Below are 27,727 nucleotides of genomic sequence, written 5' to 3'. Positions count from 1 at the left end.
TGGGCTATCCCCCTGCCCTAGAGGTAGGTATACTGAGCTCTCTATATCAGAGCTGCCGAAGGCCCCTTCCTGTGATGACGCACTCGGTCCCGCCTACCGAGGGTACAAAACCATCACTCACCGGAAGATCTCCCTCTTTTTCCGCCGAACCCGTGAGGGCGACTGAAGCGACCTCATGGTTGGTGGTCGTCTTCTTTTTCAGGGAACCAGGGTTACGGTAGGTAACCTAACGTTCCCTTTCAAGTCGAAGACGACCACCAACATACTTATGGGATAAAGTATACCAGAGCCGTCGCGAGGGAGAAGGAACGGCAGCATATGAGGGATGCACAAGCACTGTCTAACCCAGAGGTTAGCAATGTGAACTTACACCCTCAAGGACTCTCGTGCCCACAGATGGCACAGCAGGATCTACCACATTGATACGATAGAACCTTGTGAAAGTATGCGGAGTAGCCCAGCTAGCCGCAGTACAGATATCAGACATTGAAGCGCCCCTAAAAAGGGCCCAAGATGTAGCCAACCCCCTAGTGGAATGCGCAGCTATTCTACCAGGTGGGGGTAACCCAGCACCGTAATACGCAGTCGACACCATGTCTGCAATCCAGTGTGACAGACGCTGCTTCGAGAGGAGCTGTCCCAGAGTCCGTGTACCATAACAGACAAATAGCTGGTCAGATTTACGCAAGGCTTCTGTCCTAAGTACATAATACCTCAAAGCCCGCACTGGGCAGAGGAAGTTAAGTCTCTCATCCTCCTGCGAAGCAAATGGAGGCGAGTGAAAAGACTCCAGTTCCACAGATTGGTTAACGTGAAAAGCTGTGATCACCTTGCGTAAGAAAGCGGGAATGGTGCGCAGCGAAACCCTGCTGCCATCATCCCATACACACATGCAGGAGCTGTGCACAGACAGTGCCTGCAGCTCACTGACCTGCTTCGCAGAGGTGATAGCCAAAAGAAAGGCTGTCGTGTCGTGGAAATTCTAATAAAGGAAGAGAGACTGCGAATTCCAAACACACAGGCCTTTATTTCTTAAGTTTGCAAACTGAGAACACTCTCAGCACACAGGGTGCTAGATAATCATCGAGTAGTGTTCCAACATACAGAGTTAGATCAGTTTCTTATATACCTTAAAACTGTCAGCAAGGCAGAGGGTTAGCCAATGATGATTCAGATATTAGCATATAAGAAAAAACAACTTATAACTATGCATACGTGGCATATAGCTAAGCAAGCAGATAAAAGGATGGGTGGTTTGGGTATACGTGTAAAAAGACACTTCTGGCTCATCCTTTTATCTCACAGCCGCAGCTGCAGTGTAGGCATCTTGTGGTTACTTATCTTTAGCAAAGCATACAAGGTTATGTGAGCAAGGTTATGGGAGTACAAAATGCCAGTACATTATGTCGAGCCAATTCTATTTTCTGTAACATTTCTATTACATTCCCTCCCTTTTGAGACTTTGTCTCAACCTTATTCAGAAAATGGATTCAAACACACACAATAGTACAAGTTAAAGCGAGATTTACAAAGTTTAACATGTAGTGTAATATGAATAAAGTGACGACCCAACGTATCCTGCTTGCAGATTTTCCCCACTATCTTAACTCATCAGGTCATCTGCCATTTTGTTGAAAGGGTCATCATTTGAATCATTACACTGGTCATCATTAGTAAGCAGGGGCATGTTTAAAACAGTGTCAACAGTTTTAGTACATAACTTTTTCACGCAGGTTATGATAAGCAAAAACAACAACAATAACACTACGCCATATATAAACCAGTGTCAGTAATGTTCAAAGTGTTCCGTACAGTATGGTTGAGCATTGCCCACCAACCATTGTCCGCATGTTTTCGATCATGTTCTGCACTCCATGTGTGCAATGTTCTTTTTGTTCTGAGTTCTGTGCGATTTTCAGTGTAGCTGTGGTTTGTAATATCTGGCTCTTTTTTATTATCTTTAAGTTCAGTTAAGAGCCAGATGAGAAACACAGTTAATATGCTGCCAAGAAAAATAACAGTCAGGACTCTGGGGGTCCAAAGCTGACTGTCCCAAGGCCATCCGAGCCGTCTACGTTGTTCCAGGGGGCGATACATCTCCCTTCGGGCTATAGGGCACTTTTCTGCAATGGCTGGCGTGGACCCACGTTGATCGTTCAGCGACTTTCACCGCTGTCTGCGTTGTCAGGAGCACCTGGAACGGACCTGTCCAGAGTTGTTGATGCCAATGCTTCCGGCGGAGGTCTTTGATGATCACCCAGTCCCCTGGCAGGAGCTTGTGGAGCGCCCCTTCCTTCGGTTCGGGTAGGGCAGCTTTTACCCTGGGAAAAATAGACTTCAGAACATTGTTAAGAGCAGCACAGTATTTTACCATTTCATCCTCACATCCCATTAGGGTGAGCCTATTTTGAGGAAAAGGTGTGTTCAGCATCCGCATTGGGCGTCCCGTTAATACTTCATGAGGTGCTAGCCAGTGGTGTAGTGGTAAAAAAAAAAGTAGCGGAGCGGTCCCAATGAGAATCAATTAAATAGTTAACGAGGTATTAACAGTTACGCCCACTTTCCATTTAACGCGATTTAATCGGGGTTTTTTTAATAATAATATAACACATATTTTACTTAACAAATTTCTGTAAAATCTCCCCTCTCTATAGAAAATTAAAAGTTGCACTTACCAATCACAGGTTGTTTTTAGTCAACTATAGGAACTGCCACAGAGCGTCAGGGGAGTCGCTGGAAATTGGAGCTGCCACCCGTGTACGGCTGTCATCTGCGGATCGATGATTGTGTCGCAACCAAGTGGTCACATAAGGGCTTGGATTCCACTGTCTCAAAGGGGGTCCATGAAGCTTGATAAACATTAAGGCTGAAGCATGTTTGATTAAAATTTTGGAACGCTGATCAGTTATAATTAAGTTCATTTGGCTGAATCCCCTTTCACATTCAGCAGTACTGCACGGGATCACACGTGTGCAGTTAATAAGTGGAGCTAAATCATCTGGAATTCTTCCGTTGTTCTCCTTAAAATCTCGAAATGCATTTTTGATAATACGTTCATTTAGCTGAAAGCGCCGACACAATCTTTCAACTTCATTTTCGCCATAACCCTGGGGTAGTTCTGCAGGCCAGTGGTGTGGATCCAGGACCAAGAGCTCAGAAAGAAGACTTTCATATTTTTGGCAATTCACCTCGGAAGAAGCCTGAAAGAATAAGCTATTTGAAATTAATGGTAGCATTTCTAAAATGTATTTTCGAAACCTTAACTGTGTATATATATATATATATATATATATATATATATATATATATATATATATATATATATATATATGCGTTTTGTAGTTTTGAGTAGGATTAAATAAAGTAAATAATAAAAGTGAGATTTTGCAGAATACATATACTGTGCGGGAGTGTTTTTCTATTCTTATATTTACATTAGTCTATGCACCTGCGATGAGACTGACAGGAGTGCAGATGTTTATAATTTATTTGTATATACTTCTCAGTTGCAGTTTTATACTACACATGAAACTGAAATTAACGCCCCCCTCTGCTCGTTAATTGCAAACAATTAGGCTAGCTATTAAAATTAAAAAAATCTGTACAAGGTTTATGAACATACCTTCTCATTTGATGCAGTGGTTGTAAAAAGTCGTTCTTTCATATGATTGGCGAGTTTGGTAAGGAATTGTTTATGATTTATTTTTACATGTTTGGGATTCGACGTCAGCACTGTAGATTTAAATGTTCCTTCCATGGCAGCTATCTGCGCTTCAAGAGTCTTTGTACCTACATTCTCATTCATGGATTCAAAAATCCTTACTGTTCTACGTGCCATTTTATCTGCATAAACCAATGTAGTAGTCCGTTTCTGGAGAATCTCTGACAGCAGTGAAAGTTCGTATAAGGCATCGTACATAACTCCGAGGTCAATGAGAAATTCTGGCGAGCACAGCCTTTTCAGTAGACCGCTGTATGTCGCTCTTTCAGCAGAAGTCCGCTTAGAGCTTACGGCAGCTTTAAAATGAGTCGACAGAACTTCAAAACTTTCCCACACAGCGGAGACAGTCCTGAACGAACTGGAAACCCATCTCACATCCAGTACACGACCAATTTTCCTCAAGACAGCATCCAGTTCCTTCGCACAATTTCGGAGTTCTTGCTGATTTAGTGCTGATCTACTGTAGACTGAGTATAGCTTGTCCATGAAAGAATGAAAATGGTTCATGCCAGTAGTCTCAGAAACACTATCGGCAACTGCAAGTTCGAGTCTGTGATTTAGACAGTGCCAGACAACAATGTTGGGGTACATGTCTGAAATTCGTTTTGCCACACCAGATTTTTTCCCAAGCATTACACTTGCACCGTCACTTGCAAATGCAACAAGATTCTTCTGTAAGTATGCATGGTCAAACCCGTGTTTTTGAAGACACTTAGTAAGCGCTAACACTATGGACTCAGCTGACTGATCAAAAAGTTCAACTAACTCCAAAAACATGAAGTGAGGGTCACGTGTCTTGTCTGTCTCGCATTTGAGATGCACAATAAGTGCTGGGGAACCATTCAGAGCTGTTGATTCATCAATTAACACAGCAATTTTTCCATCGATGTGTATTATTCTCTCACAGGCCTTTTTGACCATTTCATCAGAAACGTGGTTGATAATTTGAGTGGCGCTGTATCTGGAATGAAGACCAGTTCCCACATTAACACCATTTATTTCTTGCAGTTCCAGTAAGGCCTGATGATCAGAATAGGGTCGATTTTGTTTTGCAAGGTAGTAAGCAGTAGAAAATATTTTACAGGTAGTTTCGTGATCTCGCCTTTTTGCACTGTCAACACATTTCCCAATAATGTCCTCTGTGTTCTGCTGTAACAATGCAGTGGCCTTGTTATGAGCGCTGGATTTCTTGTGTTCAGCTATCTTTTTTCTCAAAGATCGTAGCTGTTGCTCTCGAGTTTTTCCATTGTACCCAACACTGTAATTTTTCCACTCAGAAGACAGAGAAACACCCTGACTTTTCAAAACTGACAGCGCAGAAACACGTCTACAAACACGACAGCCCAGATTACCATCCGCACAGTCAAGGAAAGTGTAAAGTTGTTTCTTTTCTTCCCATACCTCAGAACTCCAGATGTTTGGCCATGGCTGTTTCTCCGCGCTTTTTTCTTCAACTGCTGTAGGTTCTGGTTCCACTGTAGGTTCTGCTTCTGCCGTACAACAAACGATCTTCTGTTTTTTACTACTATTGCCAAAATATTGTATCAAAGTCTCTTGACGAGTTCGTTTACTACCTCCGAGACCAGACATTTTTGATTTGCGAGTTGTTTTTTATTATTATTAATACCGTTACTAATATCATCACCTCAGTTACGGCCAAGGAACGAACCGCCTCCTTCTCTGATTGGTTGTCAGCAACATCACTTTCAAAATTGATTTGCTAAAAAAAAAAACTGGAATGACAGCATATTTTAATGGCATAATAATGGACCAATCAAAAGCAGCAACTGTGCTGCTTATTGTGGTGACATCGTTTTTCAGATTACTTGATGTTTTAGCCGACAGCTTGTCTTTATTAAACGTATAGCTAGCTGTCTGTCTGTCGCAAATTCGCACAGCTGGCACAGAGCCGCAGGCAATGCTTACTACAAGTGTTTAGACAAAATTCGAACACGAAAATATTTTAAATATATGTATTTATAAATGTGAACATTTGCAATTGAAAAACATGGATTGAAAAAGTGCCGGAGCGCCGCTCCGCCCCGCTCCGGCTCCACTACACCCCTGGTGCTAGCCCTGTAGTACTGTGCGTGCATCCGTGCATGTACATCAGGGCCAATGGCAATACTTTAACCCAGGAGAGCCCTGTTTCAGCCATGAGCTTAGTTAGTTTAGTTTTTATTGTTTGGTTCGCTCTCTCCACCAAGCCTCCACTTGCGGGGTGGTAGCTACAGTGTGTGCGTAAATCAATTTGTAGGCTTTCAGAAATGTTCTGTACCACACTGTTCACAAAATGAGAACCATTGTCAGATGTCAATTTAGATGGCAGACCCCATCGGGGTATAATCTCTCTCATCAGGCTTTTTGCTACTGCCATAGCTGTGGCATGTCTGCAGGGGAATGCTTCAATCCATTTAGAAAAAACGTCAATTATCACAAGGCAGTACTTGTAACCTTGGCAAGGTGTTAATTCAATAAAATCCATCATGACATGTTCGAAGTGGCCCTCAGGCCTCGGATGAGCTGATACGGACATGGGCGTGCTGCGGCCTACATTGTTGGTCATACAAATCACACATTTAGCACAAAATTGGTTAGCATATGTAGAAAAACCTGGAGCAAACCAAAAATTGTTAACCACATTCACCACCCCTCCCTTTGACACATGGTCTTGGCCGTGTGCCATCTTAGCTACATAAAGGAAACATGAACGGGGAAGGGCAGGCAACCCAGTGGGTCCTCGCCAAATCTTATGAGCGTTAGTGTGTGCCTGGCATTTACATACAGCAGCGTTCAATACGGGCACATCAGTAAGATCGGGTCGTGGCTTGCAGACCTGTTCTACTAAGGTGGTGCAATCGTGAGGCTCTCCATCGGCTTCTGTAGGAAGAAGTGTAGCAGGGTTAAGCACAGTACAGCGTTTTAGCACAACATGTGACATGGTCATTAATACATTCTGGTAATGTAATAGACGAGCTGGAGTCAGATGTGCTGTCTTGGCCTATGAAATGAGAGCATGTACTGCATGAGGAACATGTACAGTTAGAGGGCACATTGCAACTAGGTCAGCACTAGCCAGCACAGCTTCAGTGGCGGCGGCCACCGCTCTCAAGCAACAGACTAGCCCTCGGGCTACGTTATCAAGGCGCTTAGAGTAAAAAGCCACAGGACGTTGTTTTCCCCCATGCTCTTGTGTCAGTACTGCCGACATGAATCCTCCCTTTTCACAAACAAACAGGTTAAAAGGTTTAGAGTGATCGGGTAACCCAAGACAGGGCGGAGAGGACAAGAGTTGTTTAAGTTTTTTTTTTGAGGGCAGTTAGTCCGTCAGGAGTCCAGTCAATTGTGTCTTTCATAGTCATCTTATGGCCATGTATCAAGTCAGCTAGGGGCTGTGTTACGTCAGCGTAATCTGGAATCCAAGCTCTACAGTAGCCAGCCATACCTAGCAACGTCATCATGTGTTATTTATTTATTTATTTTTTTTTTTTTTTGTGGCAGGCTGGGGCAGTGTCAGAATTGCAGTGACACGCTCCAGGCCCAATTTCCTGCCTTCTGGTGTAATATCGTGTCCCAAGTATTTTACAGATGGTGACACGAGCTGCAGCTTTTTTTTTTTATACCTTATGGCCATTACGAGCTAGGTACTCTAAAAGAGCTCTTGTATCAGTTTTGCATGCGTGCTGAGTTTCAGAACATAAAAGCAAATCATCCACATACTGTATGAGTGTGCTTCCACCAGGGGGAACAAAGCCCTCCAGATTCTGCGCCAAAGCGGCAGAAAAGACGGCTGGTGACTCGGTGAACCCTTGAGGCATAACTCCAGGTCCATCGTTTCCCCATAAAGGTGAAAGCAAACCAAAACTGTGAGTCCCTTGCAACAGGGATGCTGAAGAATGCATTTGCTAAATCAATAACAGTAAACCACTTTGCACTCGGGGGAACAGCTGACAAAACAGTGACTGGGTTTGGCACAATAGGGGCCCTTGCATGTATTGCGTCATTTACTAACCTGAGGTCTTGGACAAATCGCCATCCTCCCGAGGCTTTGCGGACCGGAAGAATCGGGGTGTTGCAATGCGAGTCTGGGCAGGGCACAATGGCCCCTCGCGAGACCAAAGACGCATGCACAGGAGCAATGCCTTCCTCTGCTTCCTTGCTGAGAGGATACTGGGCACGGCTAGGCCGGTGTGTGCTTTTCGGTGTGACTGTTAGGGGCTCTGCCCCTTTCATAAGGCCAATATCATACTTATCTTCTGCCCATAGAGAATCGGGGAGGCCGATCAGCAAGGGTGAAAACGTGCCTCCCAGTGCCTCCCCAGGGGGCACATCTCGGTTCTCTGCCCCATGGATTCCCCGTTGGACAGGCGCGACCCAAAAGAAAGGAGTGCAAACAGCGCGAGCACTGGGGGAGAATTTGAACCCGTCTTCACTTTGCCAGTCAGTCACCTGCAACACAGACTTAAGCCAGACACCAGTATCTTTCCACTCTACATCATCGTTTTTTGCTACGCTTATATTTGGCATAGAGTCAGTTGTGTGGTAAAGTAAAAACTGATCGCTATTTAGTTTAATGGCTGCAACACAAAAGTGTAAACCTATATACAAGGCTGTGCACGTAATTGTTTCGTTAAATGGAGGTTGTGCTAACCACTTTTTCTCAAATTAATAATCTCTTGATAAAGGTGAGTACAGGGCAGTGCAATGTAAGGCATAAGGTGATATAAACCCAGTTTCATGACCCCAATGTTGTCGAGCCAATTTAAATAATTCCTCAATTTGTTCGCCTCCGTTTTGTATATCCCATGAATAGAACCAACTACGGGTCTCAATCATTTGGGCCATCATCAAGGGACACGAAACGGTAACTCCTTTTTGCTCACATTTAATTTCACAATTGAATTTACATAGTAGATCTTGTCCCGCTAGGTTGCAAGGGCAGCATTCAGAGAAAATAAACCGATGCATAAACGTTTTCCCTTCATATTGTACGGGTTAAGGCATCATAATTTTCTCCCTCAATACTACTCCCGAGGCTCCCACTGTTTTTTACTGATTCATTTGATATCATTGGGTTATGCATAGTTCTAGCATTTATGACAGACATTGCAGCACCAGTATCAATTAAGAATTCAAATGACTCACCATTCACGAAGAGATCAACGGTGGGGGCTTCTTGTGGTTTAGAAAAAGTTAGCACGTACTGCTTGTTCGCTGTTTTGGTGTCAGCTGTCCCTGCCTCATTTCATTCTGGTTTCGGTTTGTATAGTGTTACTTGCGGTGGGGGAGCGCTCTGCCAGTTACTCCCGTTGGTTTGTTGTTGTTGCTGCTGTCTCTGACACTCTCTAGCAAAATGTCCTTCCTGGCCACAATTATAGCAACTAGTGTCTTTATCCTGTTTGTGGAAGTTTCTGTTGCCACCGCCTCCGCTTCCCCCTCCTCGACCCCTCCCTCCACGCCCGCCCCGTCCGCGTTGGTATCCGCCTCGGGCTGGTCCTTTGCCCTGATAATAAGCCAGCTGAGCTGCTTCCAATTTGACTCCTTTTTCGGCTTTTGTCTTTTGATTGCTCTCTTGCTTCTGTTGTTGTCTTTCAGTGTGCTTGCAATGTTCGATAACCTGAATGAGGGGAGCCGTCTCCCATCCAATGCATGTCATCCGTACCTGTTTATTGAGGGCAGGTACGAGTCCGTTTATTATGGCTGCTTTTAAAAGACTGTTGTATTCATCGGTGCCTAGTCGGAGTCCGCTGTGTTTGCGGAAGCACGTCTCCAATCTTTGTCTATATTCCTCTAGAGACTCTTTGGAGTGCTGTGTGCAGCTATGTATAGCATCCCAATTGGTCTTAGCAGGGTATTGCCGTTTCAATCTGTCCAGCAACTGTTCAAACTGCGGTTGATATTCTTCATCCCCTGCCGGTTTCCACGTCAGATTTTCGTCAAAAGTATCTTCGATGTCCTCCCAGCGAAGCTTTAATTTGCATCGCATAATGTGCCCTATTTCAGCGGCAGAGGGTTTGTATTGACGCACAAGACGGGTCATCTGCTCGCTGAACTGAACTGCATCCTTAGTTGGGTCGGGCAAGTCTTTAGCAATGTCTTTAATCTCATCTTGTCTCCAGGTGCGCTGAATCAGGACCTCTGGCAGCCAGTCCTTATGTCCCGGTTGTCCTTCTGCCGGTCTTGGCTGTGGATTTGGGTACGCTGTCAGGGGGCCTGGATAATGGCGTTGTTCGGATTGCCTTTTGGTCTCGACTGTGTAGTGAGCGTGCTGGGAGATCCTGATGTCTCGGGGGATTCTGGCGATGGTAAGGAGCTCAGTCCAGGGGGCGACCAAGGGGACCAAATCCATCGGGAACCACCCTGTAAACCTTTCGGGTTGCTTGGGGTGGATGTCAGAGGCGGAGGTGCGGGCAGCGGACTCTCTGCTGCGGGCGGAGGCTGTTGATGGACCTGGACGGGCCGGTCGGGCTGAGGAGCAGGGGCTGTGGAAACAGGAACACAATACGGGGGGGGGGGGGGGGTCCCTTTCCTCATCGTAATCTCTATTTCTCTCTGTTTTCTTTTTTTTTCCTCAGTACTATCTTTCTGACTTGCTTTTACCATTATGCCTTTAGCCTGCATGCTATTTGTCGTTCAGCTTCTCGTTCCCATTTCCTATAACTATCCCAGTCAACTTTATTTTTCTTTTTCTCTTTCTTTGTCTTCTCAAACTCTTCTAACTTTCCCCTACATTCTTGTAATTTTCTTTCACTCAGGGTCCCTTTTAATGGGAAATCAGCTATTTTATGCCACAGAACAACCTGGTCTACAACACCGCGACCCCATTTATCAACCATCGTTCGTCCCGGTCCAACCAGCGGGTCCGGGAGACAGACCTCCTTTTTACTACTACTTGACCCCATTGTAATCAAACCCACGCGCGCACACACACAATTATTAGATAACACTCATTCACTCACTCATTCACACGGTTATCTGTCATCCACACTATATCACTGCCTATTTTTATTTCCACTTGCACAGAAAAATGACTTTTGTTAATTACCATCCAACAGTGCGCTTGGTATATTGATCAACAACACTAGTAGTATGACTTTTTTTTTTTTTTTTTTTTTTAACTGTGCATTTAATTTTTTCGATTGTTATTTTTGGTTCAATATTCGGTATTTCATACAATGTCTTTTTTTTTTTTTAACTAGTTTCATTTGTAATTACTTATTAGTATTATTCATAGATCAGTCGAATCACTTAATTTACCTGTTTCCGGATCAGGATTTCTATGTCTATTAGACAACAAAGTTCCCAGAACTTTTCTGCGCAGCCCGTTCCCAGAACGGGTTTTATCAGGTTCCCAGAACCTGAACCACGTGGTCTATCTTAATTTTGTCTTCTAGACAATAGAGTTCCCAGAACTCTTTCTGCGCAGCCCGTTCCCAGAACGGGTTTTATCAGGTTCCCAGAACCTTACCAATTGGTCTATTTTATGTATGAGGAAAACCAGTCTCACCCTTTGTCTTTGTTCGGGACGGCGTATCCGTCCACCGATGCTCCCAGCCGGGTTCAAGGCGGGTCCTTCTCCTCCGAAACTATTTCAGAGTGTTGTTCCCTGAGCCACTCCTAAGCAGCCCCCGTGCACGGTTAACCTCAAAGTCCCCGGGAACGATCGGAAAACGGAGCTAGCCGTCCCATCTGGGTCGCCAAGAATTGTCGTGGAAATTCTAATAAAGGAAGAGAGACTGCGAATTCCAAACACACAGGCCTTTATTTCTTAAGTTTGCAAACTGAGAACACTCTCAACACACAGGGTGCTAGATAATCATCGAGCAGTGTTCCAACATACAGAGTTAGATCAGTTTCTTATATACCTTAAAACTGTCAGCAAGGCAGAGGGTTAGCCAATGATGATTCAGATATTAGCATATAAGAAAAAACAACTTATATCTATGCATACGTGGCATATAGCTAAGCAAGCAGATAAAAGGATGGGTGGTTTGGGTATACGTGTAAAAAGACACTTCTGGCTCATCCTTTTATCTCACAGCCGCAGCTGCAGTGTAGGCATCTTGCGGTTAGTTATCTTTAGCAAAGCATACAAGGTTATGTGAGCAAGGTTATGGGAGTACAAAATGCCAGTACATTATGTCGAGCCAATTCTATTTTCTGTAACATTTCTATTACAGTCTTTATAGACAGGAACTTCAACTCTATGGAGTCTAAGGGCTCAAACGGAGCCGTTACAAGAGCCTCTAGTACAACGTTAAGGCTCCACTCAGGAAGAGCAGTCCTCCTACGAGGACACGCAGATATGGCCGCCAAATACACCTTCAACGTGGAAGGGAACCTCCCAGCATAGAGCAAGTCCTGCAGGAACTGCAAAATAACCGGCATCGGGCACGTAATAGGGTCATGGCTCCTAGCCAGACACCAGGCATGAAAATACTTCCACTTACGGGTATACACCACCCTATTGGAGCTTGCCCTAGCATTTTGCATAGTGCTCACAACAGCGTCTGACAGCCCCAGGGCTAACCAGCGGTCCCTTTCAGGGGCCAGACCCACAACTGGAACCTGCCCGGATCCGGGTGCCAAAGGGTACCTCGCGCCTGCGTGAGGAGATCCAAGCGAGGCGGGATTTCCCAAGGCTGCCCAATCAGCAACTGGCACAGGGTCGCAAACCATATCCTCCTGGGCCACCTGGGGGCAACCAGGAGAACTGATGCTTTCTCCGACCGGACTTTCCCCAGGAAAGCCGGGAGCAGCGGTATAGGAGGAAAGGCGTATAAAAGCACTTTGAGCCAAGCGTGCGCTAGGGTGTCTATGCCTAGTGGACCGCCTGAGCGACAGAGGGAGTACCATAGGGGGCAATGTGTCGTCTCCGCTGAAGCGAAGAGATCGACCTGCGCCTTCCCGAACCGTTCCCAAATGCGCTCCACCGACTGAGGGTGGAGACGCCACTCTGACGGATGTGGACCGCTCCTGGAAAGGAGATCTGCCGCTATGTTCATCACTCCCTGAATATGCGTCGCCCGCAGGGACAGCAGGTTGGCTTGAGCCCACACTAGTAGCTTGAAAGCTATGCGGTGTAACCCCGGAGACCGAAGGCCCCCTTGATGATTGATATACGCCACTACCGCTGTGCTGTCCGTCCGGACCAGCACATGTGCGCCACTCAGCACTGGGCGAAAGTGATTGAGAGCAAGGAACACTACCCACAATTCCAGCATGTTCACGTGTAAGGGTGCCCAGCGGTCCGGGAAGGATCCGCGGACTCCCCTGCCTTCCCAGACTGCTCCCCAGCCTAGGCTGGAAGCATCTGTTGTCACCACTTGGTGAGTTAAAACGTCGGGCGTTGAGATGGAACGCATTGAGCCACGCCTGCAGCGGACGCATGCGAAGCAGCCCCAGCTGAATCGCTACTGTAGCTGCGGCCATCAGACCCAGCAGCTTCTGGCACATCTGTAATGTCACCCTCGATCCTTGTCGAAACAGGGAGAGGCAATCCTGAATAGCTGTTATCCTGTCGTCCGACAGGAATGCGCGCATTACATTGGAGTCCATCCGGAGCCCAAGATATGTGGTGCATTGCACTGGTGCAAGCCGACTCTTTGCATTGTTCAAGGCTAAGCCCAGATTGGCCAGATGCTCCGTCACAATTGCAGTGTGGGCTATAGCTCCCTCCTGAGACTGGGAAGAGATCAAACAGTCGTCGAGATAGTTCAAGATTCTGACCCCCTGCAACCGCAGGGGAGCTAGAACAGCGTCTATGCACTTTGAAAACATACGCGGAGCTAGAGAGAGCCCGAACGGCAGCACAACAAACTCGTACGCGCTTCCTTGAGAGGAAAAGCGCAGATACTTCCTGTGCTATGGACGAACGGGAATGTGGAAGTACGCGTCCCGTAAATCCACGGTTGTGAACCAATCGCCTGGCTGGACGGACTGGAGGATGTGATGGTGCGTCAGCATTCGGAACCTTCTCTCTTTCAGAAACCCGTTTAAAAGCCTCAGATCTAAGATGGGGCGAACCCCTCCATCTTTTTTGGGTACTAGAAAGTATCTTGAGTAGTACCCCTCCTCCTGGGAGACCGGGTCTACTCGACGAATGGCTTGCTTGCGCAGCAAGACTGCCACTTCTTCCTGAAGTACCAAGGCTTGCCCGGGGTCTGCTACAAATGTATTTATGACACCCCGAAAGGGGGGAGGTCCCGAGCGAAACTGGAGCGCATAGCCGGTTTGCACGGTGGCGCGCACCCAAACATCTGAGGTGCAAGCGCGCCAGTACTGCAGCTGATGTGCCGAGAAGGGGGTCAGAGGCCCACCTTCAGGGGCCCTGTAGAGGCTGCTGTGGCTGGGGCTGAGGCTGGGTGGGTAGTGGTGAGCGTGCAGCGCGCTGCTGAGTGCGACCCCAGGGGCGCTGGTATGTGGAACAACCACGGCCAGCGTTCTCTCTGCCTGCTGGTTGAGCCCTACCGCTTTGGAGGCGAAACCTTAGGTCACCCCGCGGGGCTGTGGGGACCGGAACCGTTCTGGTGACGGTCCGAGTCTGAGTCTGGGGGGCCCGCCAACGGCTCGACCTGCGCCACGCCGGAGCGCGGGGAGGGAGCAGCACGGCTACCTGACGGGAAGCCTCCCGGTCCCGACGGGATTTCTGTAGAATCTCTTCCACTGCTGGCCCAAACGTATGTCCAGGGGATATGGGCACATCAAGCAACGCAGCAATGTGTCGTCTCCGCTGAAGCGAAGAGATCGACCTGCGCCTTCCCGAACCGTTCCCAAATGCGCTCCACCGACTGAGGGTGGAGACGCCACTCTGACGGATGTGGACCGCTCCTGGAAAGGAGATCTGCCGCTATGTTCATCACTCCCTGAATATGCGTCGCCCGCAGGGACAGCAGGTTGGCTTGAGCCCACACTAGTAGCTTGAAAGCTATGCGGTGTAACCCCGGAGACCGAAGGCCCCCTTGATGATTGATATACGCCACTACCGCTGTGCTGTCCGTCCGGACTAGCACATGTGCGCCACTCAGCACTGGGCGAAAGTGATTGAGAGCAAGGAACACTACCCACAATTCCAGCATGTTCACGTGTAAGGGTGCCCAGCGGTCCGGGAAGGATCCGCGGACTCCCCTGCCTTCCCAGACTGCTCCCCAGCCTAGGCTGGAAGCATCTGTTGTCACCACTTGGTGAGTTAAAACGTCGGGCGTTGAGATGGAACGCATTGAGCCACGCCTGCAGCGGACGCATGCGAAGCAGCCCCAGCTGAATCGCTACTGTAGCTGCGGCCATCAGACCCAGCAGCTTCTGGCACATCTGTAATGTCACCCTCGATCCTTGTCGAAACAGGGAGAGGCAATCCTGAATAGCTGTTATCCTGTCGTCCGACAGGAATGCGCGCATTACATTGGAGTCCATCCGGAGCCCAAGATATGTGGTGCATTGCACTGGTGCAAGCCGACTCTTTGCATTGTTCAAGGCTAAGCCCAGATTGGCCAGATGCTCCGTCACAATTGCAGTGTGGGCTATAGCTCCCTCCTGAGACTGGGAAGAGATCAAACAGTCGTCGAGATAGTTCAAGATTCTGACCCCCTGCAACCGCAGGGGAGCTAGAACAGCGTCTATGCACTTTGAAAACATACGCGGAGCTAGAGAGAGCCCGAACGGCAGCACAACAAACTCGTACGCGCTTCCTTGAGAGGAAAAGCGCAGATACTTCCTGTGCTATGGACGAACGGGAATGTGGAAGTACGCGTCCCGTAAATCCACGGTTGTGAACCAATCGCCTGGCTGGACGGACTGGAGGATGTGATGGTGCGTCAGCATTCGGAACCTTCTCTCTTTCAGAAACCCGTTTAAAAGCCTCAGATCTAAGATGGGGCGAACCCCTCCATCTTTTTTGGGTACTAGAAAGTATCTTGAGTAGTACCCCTCCTCCTGGGAGACCGGGTCTACTCGACGAATGGCTTGCTTGCGCAGCAAGACTGCCACTTCTTCCTGAAGTACCAAGGCTTGCCCGGGGTCTGCTACAAATGTATTTATGACACCCCGAAAGGGGGGAGGTCCCGAGCGAAACTGGAGCGCATAGCCGGTTTGCACGGTGGCGCGCACCCAAACATCTGAGGTGCAAGCGCGCCAGTACTGCAGCTGATGTGCCGAGAAGGGGGTCAGAGGCCCACCTTCAGGGGCCCTGTAGAGGCTGCTGTGGCTGGGGCTGAGGCTGGGTGGGTAGTGGTGAGCGTGCAGCGCGCTGCTGAGTGCGACCCCAGGGGCGCTGGTATGTGGAACAACCACGGCCAGCGTTCTCTCTGCCTGCTGGTTGAGCCCTACCGCTTTGGAGGCGAAACCTTAGGTCACCCCGCGGGGCTGTGGGGACCGGAACCGTTCTGGTGACGGTCCGAGTCTGAGTCTGGGGGGCCCGCCAACGGCTCGACCTGCGCCACGCCGGAGCGCGGGGAGGGAGCAGCACGGCTACCTGACGGGAAGCCTCCCGGTCCCGACGGGATTTCTGTAGAATCTCTTCCACTGCTGGCCCAAACGTATGTCCAGGGGATATGGGCACATCAAGCAACGCAGCTTTATCCGCGTCCGGGACCCTGGCCTGTGACAGCCACAGCTGTCTACGTGCCACAACCAAGCCCGCCAGGCTTCGGCCCAGGGCTTGTCCCTGCAGCCCAGAGATCTGCAGCAGTGTGTCAGACAGGAGGCGCAGCTCTGACACTACCGGCTCCGGGAGTGGGGCCTCACGCAAGACTCCATCCAAATAAGCCGTAAGCACACTAGCCGTATTGGCTAAGCAGGTCGCTTGCGCCCCTGCTGCATATGCCAGCTTCAGATGCGTCTCCGTCACCCGACACTGAGGGTTAGGGCACATCGGGTCTCTAGCGAGCCACCCTACCGGCGGGGCCTTAACCAGGGCCGCAATGGTGGAGTCCACCGGCGGAAACCCCGCCAGGCCCAGCTTATCTGCGCTCTCCAAGGAAGAGAGCGGTGCCACTTGTTTAGAAATACTGGGGGCTGAAGCAGGTCTATCCCAGGAGGAGCGCACCTCCTCCACAAAATCCGGGAAAGCCGGAAAACACTACAGGCGGGGAGCCAGCGCCTGTGTTCGGAACACAGAGCGGCGCGGTAGATTCGCCGGTGTCCAGGGGACCTGCAGCAATGCAGCTGCGCGCTCCATCAGAGTCGAGACCGAGCTTGGCAACGGGGTGGAATTGGCTTCCGACACGTACTCGGAGCTGGGATCCTCCCCCGAAGGGGTGTCCCCCACCTGCATGTCGAATGAGAGTGAAGCCACATCACCGGAGGCGGCTATAGACAGCGTGTCCTCTTGCGTCAGCTGAGGGGGGCTTCCGCATCCCTGTCTCTCCTGCGGGGAGGACGCTTGGGGCTGCAGCGGGGGCTGGACCGGAGCAGAAGCCGCAGCCTGCTTAGACAACAGATCCAGGACCTGAGCCATTTGCGCTTTCAGGTCGAAAATGTCCCTCGCTTGCTTAGAGCGCTTAACCCGTTTAGGGGCTGGGGAGCGATTACGCTGCGCACTCGGTATCTCCGACATGGAGCCCAAAAATGCATTGTCAGGGGAACCAAAAGCCGCTGACGGACCCTCTCTGGCTCTCTGTAACCGAGCCTCCTTTATCATGGGCTAAAAAGCCTCACAGACTCTACAGGCCACATCCCTCTTGAGGGCCATAGTGGTATGCGGGACACCCAAGCACCGGACAAAGAGGGTATGTTCATCCTCTTGTGGGATATTGGCTTTACAAGCCGTACAGGCATGGGACGACACGGATAAATTCCTGAGCAGCATTGTCTGTATATATATATGTATATATATATATATATATATATATATATATATATATATATATATATATATATATATATATATTTTAATATATTTATTATATATATATTTATTATTACATATATATTGATATATATATATATTTCACAGACTAGCCTGTACCACGAGGTATGCGCTAGCAGCGCAGCCCCTACGCAACGAGCAACGTGTCGCTCATGGAATGTTCCAGACGCTCTGCGCAGCGGGTGTATCCTGCGCTGTGTGCGTAACTTTATTAAAGGGGAAAAGCACCTTGCGCGTATACGCGTTCAAGAATGGTGCTTGCGTACACTGCGCACTGAACTCAGTACAGTACCTGCTCCACCCTTTACGCCAGCGTCAAAATTTACGCAGTCCGATAAGACAGGGCCCTGCGCGCGCCGCGGTACCGCAGCACCAGAGGGGGCACTACGCAAGTGCATACCCTGACCGCGTGGTCTACACACACACCTGGTATATACCAGGGGGGGACAAGGCCGAAGCCACAGTGGGAGTTTTCCTTTTTTTTTTTTAAAAACACAGTTTTAAGAAGGAAGTAAGAGAGAGAGAGAGTACACCGAACGCTCATGAACCGACTCACCGTGGTGGTCAGGTTCGGCCGACGGCTCCGCTCGGACGGGGGTACAGTAGCACCTAGCCCCGAGGAAGGGAGCGCGGCTTGGTCACTCGACAGCGGGGATACAGCAGGCCTGGCCCCGAGGAGGATAAATTGTGTAACTCTCTATTAGAAAAGACAACTCATTCGCGGGTGGCTGCACAGACAGCAGCTCACACACAACAGACAGAAGAGAGCAGCCCACCAGAAGGGGGCCTGAAAGACAGAAAGATGAAATACTGTCTTTTTCAAGAGTCGTTGATTCCAGGAAAGCGGCAAGCCAGCTTTCGGCACGAATGCCAGGAACTACAACAGACCCGAATCGACATAAGGGCTCTTCCTATCAACACGCTCAGTTCAAGACACAGAGGTCCTACCTTACCATCTTGAGAAGGAAAAAGAGGGAGATCTTCCGGTGAGTGACGGTTTTGTACCCTCGGTAGGCGGGACCGAGTGCGTCATCACAGGAAGGGGCCTTCGGCAGCTCTGATATAGAGAGCTCAGTATACCTACCTCTAGGGCAGGGGGATATCCCATAAGTATGTTGGTGGTCGTCTTCGACTTGAAAGGGAACTGCAGTGCGCCCTCCGTCGTACGTCTTCCCAGAAGCACAAAGGGAGATTTTTATATATTTTTTAGCAATTGAAGAGTTTGTGTTATTTGAGAATAAATAGAAATGGCTTGAAGTTTGCTTTCATTTGTAACATGTTTGTACTGAACTAGATGATAACTTTATGAGTAAAGTTGTGGGGCTTGCTTTAGCTCTTTAGAAGTATTTTTCTGGTAGAGGAAGAAGTTTAAAAAGTTGTACTTTTTAAGCAAAGCAGTTACATACAGTCAAAGTTAAATTTAGTAAAATAATTTTTCTGATTACTTTGATAGACTACTATATCAACCTTATTACTTTGGATTGCGGGGCAGTTAGATTCCACATTTCATCAGACATGTACCGTTTGATTGGGAGAAGATATTTTTGAACTGATTTCAGATTTGAATAGCAGAGAAGTAGAGGAAGATTTCATACACTATTAGTACACAATTAGTACACATTGTTTATTAATTGTCTCATGCTTAGAATGGGCTATAATTTGAAATTGCTCAAAGTTCTATGACAGTTAATTCAACAGTGGGAAGTAGCCTACTGAAAGAAGTTGATGGGGTTACTAAAACAGCTGTACCTCTTGTTTGGTAAAAGTTATTTCTGTTTTGATTTCAGATTTGAATAGCAGAGAAGTAGAAGATGATTCCATATTCTCTAACTTTTAGTCTTGTTGGGAAAGTGGTCAAAGTAGCCCATTTGTGTCAAAAGTTACATCGTTTACAGTGAATAGAATGTTGGAAGTCAGGGAGTTTTCAAACAATGGGGAGATTTAGAATGTTGAAAAAAGTCCAATTAAAGTGAATGAAGATGGACAAAAAAAGGACAAAAATCTTAATAGTTTAAAAGATATCAAAACGTTGTATAGAAGCACACTATTCCAGACCGGTCTACGCGTTTTGAAGTTTGAATGGCGTTTCTAGCTTTAACGGTGTAAGAGGAGTATCGTGCCGAAGAAGAAGAAGTAGTATGTGCAGCAGCTGGCAGTATTGACCTAGTCCCAAGAACTTTATCTTTTGGTCTTTCTGGGCACAATTTAAAAAAAAAGAAAGCAATGTCATTTGTAAATAAACGAATTTGATAGAAAACTTAAAGTTTTAGAGGGCAAGTGTCGATTTGAATGTGTGCAGTAATGTGAACATTTCCCTGATTGCGAATATAATACGAAGTCTTGCCTCCAGTTAATATTTTAGAAAAAACTACTTTGCTAAGAGCAGAAAAACAAGCTGGCAGATGATGGTTTTGATCCATCGACCTCTGGGTTATGGGCCCAGCACGCTTCCGCTGCGCCACTCTGCTACAGTTGTCTCATGATTGAATTTAAAAAGCAGAAGAAAAAAAAAATACTGAATTCATTTTAACCAGCCACATGGCAGTGGCCGGGCCGAACCATAGAAACGTTGCAAATCAGAGGTGATCCGTTTTCTTTTCCCCAAATACTTTATGCAAAGTTTGCAGCCTTTCTGCCCACTTTGATCACAGGCAGTTTTATCCCCAGTTTTGGCTGATAATTCCAATATACTGTCTCTGTAAATGTGTTAAATCGTGGAAAGCTTTTTGTTTAAAATTACACTGAAGACGTATATATTTTTTTTTAAATATAGAACCTTCCAACAGTCAGCCCGGCTAGCTCAGTCGGTAGAGCATGAGACTCTTAATCTCAGGGTCGTGGGTTCGAGCCCCAGGTTGGGCATCCTTTTAAAATACAAAGTGTAGATGTTTATTCAAGGCAACAGAGCAATGTCTGATTCTGTTCACATTGTATACAGCATTGCAATGACATTACTTATTGGTTATTGTCATATAGCAATTGCTATTGTAAACTGCGTGCATCGTTTATAGCTATAACGATATTGAAATAAATAATCTTAGTGGAACAAACGCAGTTTCTCAGGATGGCCGAGTGGTCTAAGGCGCCAGATTCAAAGACTCTGTCTTTCCAAAAAATTGTGTGTTCTGGTCTCCGAATGGAGGCGTGGGTTTAAATCCCACTCTGACAGTTCAAGTTTATTTATTTTTAAAAGGAATACATGTATTCATTTTACTATAAAAGATTGTTCAAGGAAATTAACAGCTGATACCAAAATCTTGTCAGCACTCATTACCATTTTAATTAGCATTTTAAATCGGACTAAAATAGCGTTCCTAACACAGATTGCACTTTTGTTGTAAACAGACTACTTGTTGAAGTCACTGAAAAATATTTTGTGTTATTTAAATTAAGATTGTTTTCATGTTCCAAATAACATATTACTTTGAAAAACATCTCCGTATGCCACTGGATCGTGCTCAGGCTGGGATGCGGACCATTGAGAACAGTATAAACGATCTATTACTGGAAGTAGCTTACATGAGAAGTGCCCTCGTTTAACATGCTAGGATGATCGACTTCGGCATTCTCCAACTGCTGTTTACATTTTCTAAAACGTTATGAGGATGAATACAAAGTTTGACACTTTCCTTGTAAGTGGGGGTAAGCACAAGTTATTTTCAGATGTAATGCCTTTTTTAAGCTCAATCTAGTCCTGCGTAGTGCAAATAACATGCCTATATTTTTATATTAGTCAAGCCCTACTTAAAGTGTTCTTAAATTGTTTTAACATTAGCAATGATCCATTTGAAATGTGCTTATTGATTTAAACAACTGAACAATTTTAGGCTTGATGGTTTCTTTTTTCCGCGTTTCTACCAGTATGAGATACGCACTCAAAATGTGTCCCCTTCCTTCAACAACCCCCCGACTGAAGATTGGAGTGGTCATCAGTAGCAGCGAGCAGGTGCCCAAAAACAAGACTCTAGTTGAAATATTTGCTATTTAGTTAATTAATTTAGTTTTTGAATTAGCTAATTTCAGACTACTTTGCCAATCCTGATGTATTTTATTTGTACACAACTGTAAGTAACTGTCTAATAAATAAATAATAATAATAATAATAATAATAATAATAATAATAATAATAATAACAATAATAATAAAATAATAATAATAATAATAATAATAATAATAATAATAATAATAATAATAATAATAATAATAATAATGACATTCTGAATTGCTCGTGTCAAGCTGCGATGTAGCCTATGAGAATCGCTATCACATTGCAAGGGGAATTAGCTCAAATGGTAGAGCGCTCGCTTAGCATGCGAGAAGTAGCGGGATCGATGCCGGCATTCTCTAAATAGTTTTTAATGTATCTACGTATTTAGTTCCAATGCATCATGCAGAGAAATACAAAGTGTGATAATTCTTTGTAACAGAGAAGCCCGCCCTATGTGTATTTTAAAGCACAGTCTGCTAATTTGTAACATTCCCCAAACTGAAAAAGTGCAGTGCGCCCTCCGTCGTATGACTTCCGAGAAGCACAAAGGGAGATTTAATGTATTTTTTTAGCAATGGATCACGCCTCATTTGCATTGCCTGCCTTCCTCCTTTGCAGTGTAAAGTATGTCAAATGTGTTCTTAAAATCTGATGAAGATTCTCATTTGAACCGTAAGTATTTGGTTTCCATTGTAGCTATTTACACACACTGCTGTGTTGGACTCCCAGTGTGTTATCAAACAAAATGACGTATGTTGTGCTGCCATAATGGATTACATAGACTTTCCTGCCCCGTGTTGCTTTCTTCTTAGATGTGGTTTCAGGTTCGGCTGAGTTCTGCTCCCTCGATCAGGTTCTGCAGCATCTCGCCTTGCTAATCACTCCCGTATGCTTTAGAGGTCGAGCAGGTTGGTCTCTGTGGCGCAATCGGTTAGCGCGTTCGGCTGTTAACCGGAAGGTTGGTGGTTCAAGCCCACCCAGGGACGATGCTTTTTGAATTTCTTAATCACATTAGAAAATGGCACTAGTACGTTGTTATTTCCTCCAATTACAATGAAGAAAAAAATGTGCTCTGTTTTTAGTTCAAAATAATACAAAACAAAACAAAATGTCTTGGTGTTTGCCGAAACCCGGGATCGAACCAGGGACCTTTAGATCTTCAGTCTAACGCTCTCCCAACTGAGCTATTTCGGCTTGACAGGACTGCGTTTTCGAGATAGCATTCTTTTTGTCACACCATAAACAACCTAATAGACAAATGCACTTTACAAATGCATTTTGAAACACTTAAGTTTTCTCCCAAATGCGGTTCTCAACAAATGGTTTAGCTTTTTTTCTACTCCTTCCAGAGTAAGACCAAATGGCAAACATCTAGGAAACAGGTAAAGACTGCAACCGGCTGCCTGAATGTGCAGCGCTTGAACTGCCTCAACAAACGCTTAGCTCTACAACGCATACATTGAAAGTCTATTAACATCTTCAACACAATCATCTGTGTTCCAATAGCGTTTAATCCACAGGGTGATCAATAAAGTGACTGCTGGCTTTGTTAAACAAACAAGACGTTTTCAAGATTCACGCTATGGCTTAACAAGCACAATAGGATATAGGAACATAAGAACATAAGAAAGTTTCCAAACGAGAGGAGGCCATTCAGCCCATCTTGCTCGTTTGGTAGTTAGTAGCTTATTGATCCCAGACTCTCATCAAGCAGCTTCTTGAAGGATCCCAGGGTGTCAGCTTCAACATTACTGGGGAGTTGGTTCCAGACCCTCACAATTCTCTGTGTAAAAAAGTGCCTCCTATTTTCTGTTTTGAATGCCCCTTTATGTAATCTCCATTTGTGACCGCTGGTCCTTGTTTCTTTTTTCATGTCAAAAAAGAAGTCCCCTGGGTCGACATTGTCTCTACCTTTTAGGATGTTGAATGTTTGAATCAGATCGCCGCGTAGTCTTTTTTGTTCAAGACTGAATAGATTCAATTCTTTTAGCCTGTCTGCATACAACATGCCTTTTAAACCTGGGATATTTCTGGTTGCTCTTCTTTGCACTCTTTCTAGAGCAGCAATATCCTTTTTGTAGAGAGGTGATCAGAACTGATCACAATATTCTAGGTAAGGTCTTACTAATGCATTGTAAAGTTTTACAATTGGATCGTGGTCTCAGGCTGGGATGCGGACCATTGAGAACAGTACAAACGATCTATTACTGGATGTGGCTTACATGAGAAATGCCCTCGTTTAACATGCTAGGATGATCGACTTCTGCATTCTCCAACTGCTGTTTACATTTTCTAACACTGTTACGAGGACGAATACAAAGTTTGACGCTTTCCTTGTAAGTGGGGGTAAACACAAGTTATTTTCAGATGTAATGCCTTTTTTTAAGCTCAATCTAGTCCTGCGTAGTGCAAATAACATGCCTATATTTTTATATTAGTCAAGCCCTATTTAAAGTGTTCTTAAATTGTTTTAACATTAGCAATGATCCATTTGAAATTTGCTTATTGATTTAAACAACTGAACAATTTTAGGCTTGATGGTTACTTTTTTCCGCGTTTCTACCAGTATGAGATACGCACTCAGAATGTGTCCCCTTCCTTCAACAATCCATCGACTGAAGATTGGAGTGGTCATCAGTAGCAGCGAGCAGGTGCCCAAAAACAACACTCATTGTCAGCTCGTTGCTGAGAAGAAAACACTCCCGCTCCTCCTGGGGGATACCGAGACCAATCCCTTCAAAACATGTTTCACTCTAGAAATGATCCTTGCAAATATAGTCTTAACTTGTATTGGCAGACCGTCACCCCCAACTGGCAAGCTCAATTCATGTGATACAACGACTGGGCAAAAACGAGGTGTTACATTAACAATACAAACTAACTTGAGACAGCCAAGCCGTTAAAGCATACGTTAAGTTTGTCGTGTGATACAAAAGCAAGTTTTATCATTTTTGCATTGCCTGTCTCGTCAAACAAGCTCGAGCCACAGCACACAGCGCTGCTGCAGCGGGACATAGAGGTGGATTTTAAAGCGACTGAATCAACGAGCTTGAGACTACTTTTTGAAGAAATTGAAAACATACATCTAGTCGAAATATTTTCTATTTTGTTAATGAATTTATTTTTTGAATTTGCAAATCAGTTCAGTTTATATTTTAGAAAAACTACTTTGCTAACAGAAGAAAAACAAGCTAGCAGAGGATGGTTTCGATCCATCGACCTCTGGGTTATGGGCCCAGCACGCTTCCGCTGCGCCACTCTGCTACAGTTGCCTCAAGACTGAATTACCAAGCAGAAGAAAAAAATACTGAACTCATCGTTTTAACCAGACACACGGCAGTGGCCGGGCCGAACCATAGAAACGTTGCAAATCAGAGAGAACCGTTTTCTTTCCTCAAATATACCTTATGGAAAATATGCAGCTTTTCTGCCCACTTTGATCACGGGCAGTTTTATTCCCCAGTCTCGGCTGCCAATTCCAATATTCCGTCTCTCTAAAGCATCGTAAATCGTGGAAAGCACTCTTTGTTGAAAATTACACTGAAGACTTCTTTTGTTCGACCAGGCTTACAATGAGATATTGTCTTGTTTTTAAGTAGATTTTGTGAATCGCATATGGGGCGCTATAGAAAATATTTAAGATTCATTGATATGTTAGCCTTTAGGCGTAATTCGGGGGATGCCGTAGAGGGCTCTCTCCCGCTTTGCGCTCCTTTTTCTTCTTATCCTATTTCCTTTTCTTTAGCCTGTCTTACCTTCCCTCCGTGGCATCCTGCCCGGTAGCGTCCGCGATCTCTTCCGGGTGGAAGCTGATCCCAGTTCAGCCTCATTTAGTATTTCCAGCCAATCACACAATGCAGCGCTCGCCTCGTCAATTATTAGGGCATGGCCAGCGCTGCTCCACGTATGTGTTATTGGCTGCCCCTCCTGTCTATCTCGCTCTCTTTTTCTACTTTAACCCAGCACTATTTCCGCTTCCTTGTCTGTGTTTGTTTTTTGTTGTTCGTTTCTTTCACTGCAAGCCGTTTCTCTGCTCTGCGCTCGCAAGATAGTATCAGCTATTTTCCTACCTGCTCAGTCTGCGCCGTTCAAAGCGCAGTGCCATTCTCAACTTGGTCTGCGTTTTCATCAGAAAGACTGTTCCAACGTCACCGCTGTACTGCAACTCTTTCACACCGGGGCCTCACAGATCATGGTTACCACGGCAACGCCTCAGCGAGTGACTACTGGGAGTGGTAAGTTGCTACGGCGACCAGGCAGCTTTAACAGGCAATGCGAGCCTGTGCCTCACGACTGCAATCTTCTGGCTCCTGCGCTGCGCTTTTGCAACATGAGAGCTTCAACTCCCCGAATCGTGACATCTAAATACTGCAGGCTCCTCTTCTAGACCTACGTTAACTTACCTATATCATCACTAACTGTTCTAAAGCAAATGCTTAATACATAGACAAGGATTGTAATCGCAATAACCAAATATATGCTACCCTGCTTCACTGAAGCCAATAGTTTCAATTCCAATCAAAACCTCTAGATGGCAGCATAACACCACAATATCTACATAATTTAAGATGATTTGCTATCGCTGCGAATCTCGCACACTCCAAACTTTCTATCAATTCCTGCAGTTTGTTGTCTTTCTGAGGGATTCTCAGTACCCTCCTGCCTCAACCTCTTTTTCTACATATATTAACTTGAATTTTTCAAATCCAAACCCCTCCCCTTGAGAACCTTGTCATGAAGCCATGCTTATCAGCTTTCTGAGATGTTAAGAATCCACCGTCACATTAATTTACAGCTTCCCTGCATCAGGCCATTCCTGCAACCTTCTTGTTCCCGGATTTGCACTTCCTCATTTGCCCCCAACTTCATCAAGGCACTTAATATAACTTTCAAAGTCCATTTCATTCAATTTGAGCTACCAGTCACATACGAAAACTATGTGCTACGATTATCAACATTTCAGTCAAGCGTCCTCCTATCCCGCAATAGACAATACACTCTTAGACTGCTCCTGATCAAATCAATAGGTTTTGCAGCAGCCTCCGAGCAACGCATTCCCATCCTCTCAGGTTCTGCAGCGGCCTCAGATCTATGCATTCTTCATTTCTGCCCAAAGGCAGCCCCATCGCCGACATCATCTAAAAACGCCTTAACTCTCAAATACCAATTTTCACCGCATTCAGCAGCTCTCTGCTCTCTACAGCAGGCCACTGCAGACTACTGACAGCATTCCATCGTTTACTCCCTCAGATCTCTGCCCGTTCAGCAGATCTTGCCACTACTGTTAATATCTCCTCATTACAGCAAATCTCGGCTCCCTCTTCAGATCTGCTTCTATTGCAGCATACAAAAGTGGCTTTAGTTTACTGTTTAAATCTGCAACTGCTCTCCTCCAGAGCTTCCAACGCTCCAGCTTTCCTCCAATACCTGGATCTAAAATATATATATACACGGAGAGCTTGACTTCCTCAGCAATTTAGTCATATGTCCGCTCATCCTCTCAGATACTACAAGCTTTAATATATGGTACGAGACTGGAAATCTGCTTGATTTATGAATTAAGGAGTTCCACTATTTGGAGAATGATTGGAGTTGTGAAACCCAAATCTCTGATTTATGAGTTCACCTTTTCCATTCCAAACAGACAAGATGGTAGCAAACCGCTGATCAATCCCGTATTAACTAACACAGGATGGTTGGCATCTCATCTCTCTGCCTTTGTTTTTAAAAACATCTCGGCAGTCGATTTCATATATTTGTTCAGGTCCAGCTGCCACCTCAGCCCTCATCAAACTCTGCAACACCAACATCTGCCGTTCAACTAAATACAACACTCTCCAACCTTCTGCAATCTGCTCATCACTACATGGCCACACTCTTAGTCCCAGCGACCAAATCTTCATTTACCTCTGGATGGAAAACATTTACAACTTTCTGCACTCAAAATACATCCCATTCTGATTTAATGAGCAACGGATTCTAGCCTCCATCGCCCATGCAAGGGATTATCTTCACTTAGCCCCCACTACCGTTAAAGCCTACATCTCCGGAATTCAGTATTTCTGCCGCCTCATCTCCGTCCCTTCTTCAACACTCCTATCCATCCCATCAGTTTGCTTGACACTCAGAGAGATCCTCAAGAGCCCCCCCCCCC

The 27,727-nt window shown here is 45.9% G+C and overlaps 1 protein-coding gene and 4 non-coding genes across 5 annotated transcripts; 2 read left to right on the top strand and 3 right to left on the bottom strand.

The window, feature by feature from the left end:
* Positions 1 to 1,461: 1,461 nt before the first annotated feature.
* Positions 1,462 to 5,780, bottom strand: LOC131699754 (E3 SUMO-protein ligase KIAA1586-like). Its single transcript, XM_058997761.1, has 2 exons — positions 3,623 to 5,780; positions 1,462 to 3,200 (listed from the first exon to the last, which is right to left on the bottom strand). Exons 1-2 carry the CDS (start codon positions 5,309 to 5,311, stop codon positions 2,700 to 2,702), a joined length of 2,190 nt encoding a protein of 729 aa, XP_058853744.1. The 5' UTR covers positions 5,312 to 5,780; the 3' UTR covers positions 1,462 to 2,699.
* A 14,594-nt stretch (positions 5,781 to 20,374) lies between these two features.
* Positions 20,375 to 20,447, top strand: trnak-cuu (transfer RNA lysine (anticodon CUU)). Its single transcript has one exon. It is a non-coding gene; the product is annotated as a tRNA-Lys (tRNA).
* Positions 20,448 to 22,485: 2,038 nt separating this feature from the next.
* On the top strand, positions 22,486 to 22,559 carry trnan-guu (transfer RNA asparagine (anticodon GUU)). Its single transcript has one exon. It is a non-coding gene; the product is annotated as a tRNA-Asn (tRNA).
* A 135-nt stretch (positions 22,560 to 22,694) lies between these two features.
* On the bottom strand, positions 22,695 to 22,767 carry trnaf-gaa (transfer RNA phenylalanine (anticodon GAA)). Its single transcript has one exon. It is a non-coding gene; the product is annotated as a tRNA-Phe (tRNA).
* A 1,381-nt stretch (positions 22,768 to 24,148) lies between these two features.
* LOC131699767 (small nucleolar RNA U3) lies at positions 24,149 to 24,355 on the bottom strand. The gene has a single exon (XR_009308303.1). It is a non-coding gene; the product is annotated as a small nucleolar RNA U3 (small nucleolar RNA).
* Positions 24,356 to 27,727: the final 3,372 nt, after the last annotated feature.

This window comes from Acipenser ruthenus, chromosome 23 (genome assembly GCF_902713425.1).
Source record: "Acipenser ruthenus chromosome 23, fAciRut3.2 maternal haplotype, whole genome shotgun sequence".
Classification (NCBI taxonomy): Eukaryota; Metazoa; Chordata; class Actinopteri; order Acipenseriformes; family Acipenseridae; genus Acipenser; species Acipenser ruthenus.
The sequence above is the reverse complement of the archived record's forward strand: the minus strand, read 5'-3'. Positions and strand labels throughout refer to the sequence as shown.